At 40.6% G+C, this 9,133-nt stretch overlaps 1 protein-coding gene across 3 annotated transcripts in view; it reads left to right on the top strand.

Annotated features, from left to right (window-relative positions):
- Positions 1-275: 275 nt before the first annotated feature.
- LOC116708867 (single-stranded DNA-binding protein 3) overlaps positions 276-9,133 on the top strand; it is a 46,751-nt gene continuing 37,893 nt past the window's right edge. For all 3 annotated transcript variants that reach the window (XM_032546952.1, XM_032546951.1, XM_032546949.1), the window contains exon 1: positions 276-553. In XM_032546952.1, coding sequence (XP_032402843.1) covers positions 498-553 — 56 coding nt within the window. In that variant the 5' untranslated portion in view covers positions 276-497. The remainder of the gene's footprint in view (positions 554-9,133) is intronic.

Here is a 9,133-nt window from a genome sequence, read left to right as displayed (position 1 = left end):
GTAACATATATATAGTACATTCTACTGTTTAGAATAATTAAACATAATAGTAGTAGTTAAATACAACAGTGTGGTGCTGTAGATGAAAAAAAAAAAAAGGAAAAGTTGCACGAAGGCCTGAAGAATAGAACTTGAACTTGAGCGAAGTCTGTACAAACTTGGACACTGTGCCTTTAAGAAGCCCCCACCGTCTCACAACAGGGGGGGCGTGAGCTGAATCCAGGAACAGCGATTGAAAAAAAAAAAAAAAAAAAAAAGCTCCACCACTGGACTGTTTCAAGTTCCCCTCTCCGGCTGAAACCCTGCCTGATTTGTGGGCAATGTTGGGGATGTAGAAAAAAAAAAAAGAAAAGGAAACCGGAGCAAAGAGAGCGTAAGGAAGGGAGAGATAGAGAGACAACACTAACTGGGTAGCTATGGAGATAGTAGGTTTTCCTGGTTGCTTTCTTTGACAGGTGTCGAGTGGGATAAAATAAAGTGTGAGAACAGCCTCCAAGATGTACGGCAAGGGTAAAGGAGCTGTGGTTCCCTCCGATAGCCAAGCGAGAGAAAAGTGAGTAAATTATCGCAGTGTCACAACAGCAAACCCCAGTAAAGAGAGAGGAGTGTGCTAGGTGGCTAAACTTGCTAACTGATGTCGAAGCAGTTCAGCAACTTCAGACTCATGCACAAGTTTGTAACTTTAACTTTTCTTTTGTTTCTTGCCAGTGAAGCCGTGCTGCGTGTGTTTTTGCCACTTCTCCTGTGTGTGTTGTTGCCTTTTCTTGCCTCTTCTTCTGTAGCATCCTCCAACTTGCAGGCATGTCTGCTAAGTTAGCCCCAGCAGCTAGCTGCAGCCAGTTTCACTCTTGTGTTTAATTGTTTTGTTGCTCATGTTCAACCCAAAGCGGCTGCTAAAGTTGCGCCACTTTTTCCCCCCTCTTCTTTACACGCGTGTGTGCTTTAAATATCCAATAAGGAGCATGGAAGTGGGGGGGGATCCCACTCGAGTTTCTTCCTTTCTCCTCAGCCCCCCCACCATGGGGGAACAATGCATTTGGATTTATTGTAGCTGCGCATTTGGCATTGTATCCGATTGCCTTTTTGCGTGTATATGCGTGTCTGCTCTCGGTAAAAATAGGATACAGCTGTTTTGCGGGGGTGGGGGTGGGCAGCTTTGTCACACACCAGCCGTGTTCGTGGCTTGTTCGCGCAGGGGTCGCGAGTCTGCTGGCCGCTCGGGCTGCGTTGGATGCACGCGTGTTTTCGGCGACTCTTCGTGCAAAAGCGGAGCGGCGCTTTGTAACTTTTGTACCCCGCTCCGTGCAGATCTAACCCCCCCCCCCCCCCCCCCCCCCCCCGGCAGCGAAAGCGACCCACGCTGCTGCCCGGAATAGGCGCTGATCGGTGGGGTCTTTGCAAGGGAAGCTGCAGCCCCCTCTGAGCCTCTTTGTCTGCATGCCTCAGTCTCGCCCAGAAGACGCACGCAGCTCCCCTGCTCAACACTTCAACAAGACAGATCGCTTCCAGATTGACCTTAAATATCAGTTCAATAGTCACCCCGTGCATTAGCGGGCCAATCAGGGGCCACTGACCTGGGTGAGCCTCCCTTGATGTCATCCTATTTGGTCGGTGTTAAAACTTTGTTGGACTGAACTTTTTTTTTAATGCAGTTGCAATCACACCGGGACAGAACCTGAGTTTAGATCAACAGGCACCTCTTTTGTTTTCTCAAAGCTCTTCCTCATCTCTTTCTTCATCTGCTGCACCTCGGTCCTCATCCCTCACATTGCTGTTGAATTATTGAGACTGACCGAAGCAGCTGCTCTCAGCCTTGCGTCAAGAGTTGAGAGAGAGAGATGGAGGAGAAGAAGAAGAGGAGGAAGATGTGGTGGGCAGACTCATCCATGTTTAAAGAGGGGGTTTTGTCGCGAGCCCCGGGCAAGGTGTCAGATGTACTGATGGTGCACACCAGGGAAATTTCACTCTCTGTGGAAGCGAATGCATTTGCGCGCCGATGTCTCCCATCCTAGAAGTTTTGAGGGAGAGAGGCGGGACGGGGAGGTCAAAGGGCGCCGCGCTTTCCTCTGCTCTTTGCGTTAACTTGTAAACTCGGTCTGCTGCTTCGTTTGTCCTGCAGGAGGTGAATCTTTCTCCTTCTTTTTGCTCCTGGAGTGGCTCGTCTCCTCAAACTTCTCCTGCTTTTCAGTGAGCCAGCTTGCAAACTTTAATAATGCAGCAGGCCAGGTGCATGCACAAGCAGCCCCTTATACAACACACACACACAGGCAAACACACACACGGACAACCATGCACATCGACGCCACACATAAAATTTTCATCGAAGGTCTCATGAAGGATGGGAGGGCATCGGGAGCAATGATCCTCCCATCCCCAAACATGCGAATGGAGTCCTTAAACATCTCCTACTGCGGGTCAAACTCCTCTAAGGATGCACATGTTTCAAGCCTGCACAGAGCAGGGAGATGGTATCAATATTTGAAGACTTTGCTGGATCCTGCGAGCTTTTGCCAGACATTTCAAAACTCTTCCAAATGACTTTAAATCTGGTTGACTTTAAATAACCAGTAAAGTTGCTTGAAGTGTGTGTGTGTGTGTGTGTGTGGGCCAGTGCTAGACTGACCTGCAAGTGGCAGTGACTTACACTCTACACCAGCGGTCAAAGAGAGCTTTGTGACCTACAAATTGCTGGAAACCTCAGAAAGTGGTCAGATTCCCCTGGCTACCGTGGTCAAGTGTTTTTGTTGCTCAGTGGAAGGGAAGTCTCCATCCTCCTGGCTTTATTGGGCATTTCTGGAGCTGCGGTTACGAACTATGACCTGTGTTTAATCAGGCGCATTAAAGTAGTTGCAGTGATGATTAGCTTGAATTATTTTGGGAAGTAAGGAATTCAAGACGGCCTCTGCGTCGTCTCTAAGGCGTAGTCCACATGTAGCTGGATGTCTCGGAAAACAAAAAGAATTTTAATGCATTTATTCGTTTAATATCTCTAAAAATAATTATGAATAAAAACTCTGACCAAACTGGAGTTTTGAGAAAACTCCCTCTTTGTGTGAACATGGGAAAACAGAGATTTAGGGTCCCGTGCATTACAGTCTGTGACAAATAATGCACGGATATATCGGCATGTTTGCTTTGACATGATTCCCAATCAACATCGTCTTGTATTTTATTGACTTTATATTCTAATACACTATTTAAAAGTAGTTCAACCTATACATCTTTATATGTCTGTCCATACAAATGAACCTCCTGTCATCATGTTTAGTTCCTACTAGGAAGTCGTTTTAGTTTTGAAGCTGTCTGATTGGCTGACATAGGTTTTAGCTTTGCGCTACACTGCCCCCTGTGGGTGTGGCATGTTTAAATCAACGTTCGGGTGCAGATTATGGGGATTCATGGGGATGAAAACTTTTCTGAAACTGATCATGTGTGTACATATTTATATGTTAAACGATGCAGCAGAGATATTTGTCTTAATAAAGACCCAGCTACATGTGTACATTTCCTAGGTTTGAACTGCCTTGTTGCTGAAAAAGTGCTATATAAATAAAACAACTTCTTCTTAAGTTTGCCTATTTGTATATTTCTTTTGTATCTTAGTGTGAAAGGGAAGCTTCTGACAGACAGTTCATAATGTTTATGTATATAAACATGGACAGATTGAATCTATCAATACATGACACTAAAACCTACTAATGTTTAACCTGGACTGACCCATTTACAGCCAAACACTGTTGTCACAGTGTTGTTATGGGACTGTAGTTGTCCAGATAGAGCGGGAGTGTTGAAACGTTTTGTCACATGGGATCAAAATTGTCCAGTCAAAGGTACCTGCAGGCCAAAAATATATAATTTTTAAGAACTATCACCATATATATATAAATATATCTATATCTATATATATATATATATATATATATATATATATATATATATATATATATATACTGTATATGTGTTTGTTTTTACCAAGTCAATGACAAATTAGTCAACGACAAAGAAAATTTGAAGGAAAACAGAAAGCTTGGAAAATATAACTTTTTTTGTATTTTTATAAGTATATTTTAATTTAAAAGTCATTGTTTTGTCCTAATGTTTTATTTATTCTTGAATTGTGGTCAGGGGGAACAAGGAAAAAAAAAAAAATCAGTTCTTGTGCCACAAATAGCTGCTGGGTCATACTATGAACACCCTTGACCTGGAGTAATGTATGACACTGTTATTTTGAATCTCGTTAAAAATAAATGTTAAATCATAATTAGATTTGAAAGCTAGTGAATACAGAAGCAATGGTCAGTTTTGTGGTTGATTTTTGAACACTGATTTTTGTAGAACATTGACCCGTTATATATTAAGAAGAATAATCTTGACTTCTGACTTAGCCTTCTCGTGTCAGTGGTCAAATTATTTACACTGTTTTTGTCTTTTTGGTGTTTAAAACAAAAGCTCTATTATTCTGGAGTTTACATTTTAAGCAGTCTTTAGCTATTTATATTAGCGACTAGAACAAGTAGTGTGTCTAGACACACTAATGTAGATTCCTACTATAAAGCTGATATTTCCAAACATATCCAGCAAGTCTCATAACAGACTCTACTGGAGGAAACGGAGCAACTTTGCTGTAATCCATTCAGCCACCCTATTATCTTCTAAAAGCCTCGCTGTCTCTTGGACCCTCAGTCAATAGTGGACATGCCTGGACATATATAGTGGAAATAACAGTTTCTGTTTTTACAACTTTTTGTTTCTCTGTGTTTTACTCTAAATTGTTGAACGTCCACAAAGAAGCGAGTTATTGTAAAAGCAAACTGGTTGCACTTGGGTGGGGCAAAAAAAAAAAAATAGATATGTTTTTTCCTGACCTTCCAATTACTGGTGAGGGCAGATCAAGCTAAAAGTTTACTAATTACAACCCCTTGCTGATTTTCCAATAAGAGGCACATATTTCATTTAGTTATCTCAAGGGATTTTTGCAGTGTGACCTTTTATAAGCAAGTTTGATATTCATTACATGCACAAGGTGGCATTGGAGAAATGTCCTCACTAGGACCAAACTGCTTGTGAGGGATGCTATTTTAGCTTTTTAACATCTTGATCAACAAATATCAGTTTCCATTTCCTCCAAACAATTTTTTTCCCCAATACAAATTTAACTAGCGATTCATCGATCAATCCACTGGTAATCAAAATGGGCCAATAAACTCGGATTGAAACATCTTATAATAATAATGAACATTTTATTATTTTATTAGTTACATCAAAATTAAAATTCACGTTGTTCTCAGTCTGTTAACGCAAAGGTTGTTTCTTCATTTTCGACTTGATCCAAGAACACTTTCAGTATTCTTGATTAATGTTTACTTTTTGTTGGACTAAAATGAGAAAATCCCAATTTGGCAGGTCAGAACTAAGAGAAAACAAATAAAAGCCTAATCGGCACATTCCTAAAACATCTAAAATGTGAATCAGAACCAGAGTTGTGATCCGTTTTCATGAAAACTTCACTCTGTAAATGGGCAGTTTAATAATCAGCTTTTTGAAAAGTCAACACATAGATCTACAGTATCGGAGTTGTCAATTAAATCTGTTTTCTATAATTGTGTTCAATTTATAAATAAATTGGGTCATGCAAATGATTGTTTTAAGGTTAAACAAACCCTGGGATAATAATATTTAAACAACTGAAGGGGTGTGCTGTGGTGGCGCAGGGGTTAAGCACAATCCATATATGGGAGGCCTTAGTCCTCGACGTGGCCATCGCAGGTTCGATTCCCGGCCTGGCGACCTTTGCCGCATGTCTTTCCCTTCTCTCATTACCCACTTTCCTGTCAATTAACTATCAAATAAAGGCCACTAGAGCCAACAAAACCTTAAAAAAAACAACTGAAAACAAAACCCTCTTAAGTGGAAACTACTGCTTCTAGATGCAGGTCAGTTTTCTTGTTGTTAAATCTTTAAACGTATAATTTTGTTTTATCTTAAATTACTGAGAAACAGACTCTAATATTGGCCTGTTAGTTGAAAATGCCTGTGATTCTGCCTTGGGCTGAGATATCATCATGTAAGAATCATTGGCTCAGTGTTTGCCTATTCATATCTTCCGCAGACTACATTTGCATACTAACAACGTATTTGCATACTATTGGTAGTAAGTACAGGTCAGGTATGGGTCGTATCTGTTGTAGCACTTTGGAGCAGTGTTCATTTCTCCTCCCCTCTGGCAGAAATACACAGCATTCATGACACAAAGGTTCAACTGGAGTCTTATAGAACCTGCGTTCTGTTTTACTGCAACACATGTGAACAGTTATTTTGTATTTCCTTCATACACGAATGTCATCTGGTGTTTCAGCAAAGATAATTTTTCAGAATCTTGGATTAAACGGGTGTAATTGTGATTAGTAGAGGCAGGTGAAAAAAATTGATTGACGTTGCTGTTCCTGTTAGCTTCAATGTTCCGAATTGACTCGCTGGTGCTGCAGATCGTTTTTTGTTAATGACTTTCTGTTGGTGCGATGAAAAACCTGAATGTCAAATACAAAAGCAGAGCGCTGAAGGTTCACAGTTTAACACTTGGTTATTGTACAGCATGCAAATACGGTCTTTATTAAAATATTGAGGAAGATGCCCTTCCTTGTTGGTATTAAGCCAGACTTCATCAAACATGGTGGAGCACATCCTAACTTGAGTCATGGCAAGATTTGGGGAAAAGAAATCTCTTTCTCCATTATTAGTTTATAGCTCTACTTTTTACAACAGATGCCTCCTGCTTTGCAAAAAGAATTGCAGTGTTCTGCATAAAATCCAACGTTTTTAGCAAATATTAAAATTTTTAAATCTTGCTGCTGAAAGCTACCAGTTTCCACTGCTCGAGTTTTAGCTGTTCTTTCAGAACCACTTTGATCAGGGGTGTCAAACTCCAGTCCTCAAGGGCTGCAGTCCTGCAACTTTTAGATGTGCCTCTGCTACACCACACCTGAATAGAATAATTAGGTCGTTAGCAAGGCTCTGGAGAACTGATCTACACAAGGAGGAGGTAATTAAGCCATTTCATTCCAGTGTTTTGTACCTGTGGCACATCTAAAAACTGCAGGACAGCGGCCCTTGAGGACTGGAGTTTGACACCTGTGACTTTAATGCTGATGATGATAATAATATGTGGTAGCCAGTACTTGTCTCTCCTGGTACCTTCTACTGGGAGAGGCAAAGCTTCACACTTTGTCTACTAAGTCGGACTTGTTTCTGGTTAGAGTTGTTCTTTGTCACCGATTCTACTCATAATCTTTATCGACAAAATTTCTTGACTCAACCAAGTTATTGAGAGGATCCATTTTTCTGACCTCAGGATCATCTTTTTGCAGATGATATGGTTCTTTTGGCTTCATCGGGTCATGATCTCTAGCTTTTACTGGAGCGGTTTGCAGCTGAGTGTGAAGTGACCGGAATGAAAATCAATCCCTCCAAATGTAAAACCATCGTCCTGAACCCAAAAAGGGTAGAGTGCCTTCTCAGTCGAGGAGAACTTAAATTCTTCCCAAATTCTCAGGGTTCTGTTCACAGATTAGGGGAAAAATTGATGGACCTGTGGACGAAAAATTGATGGACCTGTGTTGTTGAAATGGCTGGTTAGGATTCCTTTTGGACGCCTCACTGGTGAGGTGTTCTGCGGATGTCCCACTAGGAGACATCTGGAGACCCAGAGAAAGATTTGGGGCATGCTGGAGGGGCTATGTTTCTAAAAATACTTAGTAAATTAAGAAGAAGTTTGTCCTTTTCATTTATGTCTTAATTAAAAAGGAAAACAGATGTTAAAGGCAGCATAATATACGTGTAATGATAAGAAGTGCAGAATCAAATTACAGTCATTGCAGTATCAGTGTGGGCAATGCTCAATCGCATCTTTAGATGCAGTGTTTGGTAGGACAGACTGGTTCCGGTGCATTAAACCTTAGCTTTCCATTGTTATCTGTGCTCTGTTTGATGATCTTCTATGTAACTGATGTTGGTGACCAAGATCTAAAAGCTTAAGGTGAAAGGGGCAGTGTTGCAGAAAAGAGTGAAAACATGTTTGCTCTCAAGAAGCAAACTGATGAAGACATTAAGGCAGTATTAGAGTTAATAACCTCTCTTATCGTCATGAAGATTATCAATGCGCTTTGCATTTGATTATATTGCAGCCATGTTTCAATTCGGCAGATAGGAAAGCAGAAGATGTCTTTTAAATAGCTGTAAATTGAGTCTCTATATCACGCAGTACAGAGGAAAATCTGAAGAGCTATCATTGTTTAAAAGCAAAGCGCACAACAGCCTGATTATCTCAGAAACCATGTTTCATTGATCAGCTCATTGACTGCTGATGGTGACGATGACACTGAGCTACTGTCCTTCTCATTAGGACCTTATTGGCCTGTCAGAGGAGTGTCTGCTGTGGGCACACAGGGCACTGTCATATCCACACTCCGGGTCGATTGATGGTCCATTAACAGCCTATTAAACATGACTAAGTGAAGGAGTTTGGAGTACAATGTTGAGCCAATGGGGGTTTCCCACTCTGCCTGATAAGATTGGTGGATTTCCATTTTTGAATTTTTTGGGGGGCTTTTCTAGCAGTGATTTATTTTACATATTTTTTTAAAATTGTCAGACCAGAGCTTCTTTATTTTTTAATTGGTGGGAATGCCTGTTTGGCTTCCTCCAATGAATCATTAAATTAAATATAGTTATTGCATGATTATCAGTTTTGCATTTATTGAAAGTTGGAAAACAATACATTTCCTCATAATGTTTTTCACCATCTGTCTGAGTTGACCTATGGAGATTATGTTGTTTGAAAAGTCTTTAAAGTAATGCCAATGCCCTGTCTGCTGCTGTGGTGTCTCATGGCATTTTAGAGCTACTTGACTGTAATCAGAATCACAATTTTACCCAATATGAGCAATAATAAAAAGGCAAAGCTCTGATTGGTGCTATATTTGGCGCGATCTTTATAGCAATGCTATAAAAATGTGCTTGCCGATAACAGATTTGTTAAATTGGATTTTATATCGCTCTTTTATACCCACATCTAGGTGACCTTGATGGTAAAGGTCAAGTAGAAGATTATGGACTAGAAAGTGGTTTAAATTCAATC

The sequence above is a fragment of the Xiphophorus hellerii genome, chromosome 19 (assembly GCF_003331165.1).
Source record: "Xiphophorus hellerii strain 12219 chromosome 19, Xiphophorus_hellerii-4.1, whole genome shotgun sequence".
Classification (NCBI taxonomy): Eukaryota; Metazoa; Chordata; class Actinopteri; order Cyprinodontiformes; family Poeciliidae; genus Xiphophorus; species Xiphophorus hellerii.
The sequence above is the reverse complement of the archived record's forward strand: the minus strand, read 5'-3'. Positions and strand labels throughout refer to the sequence as shown.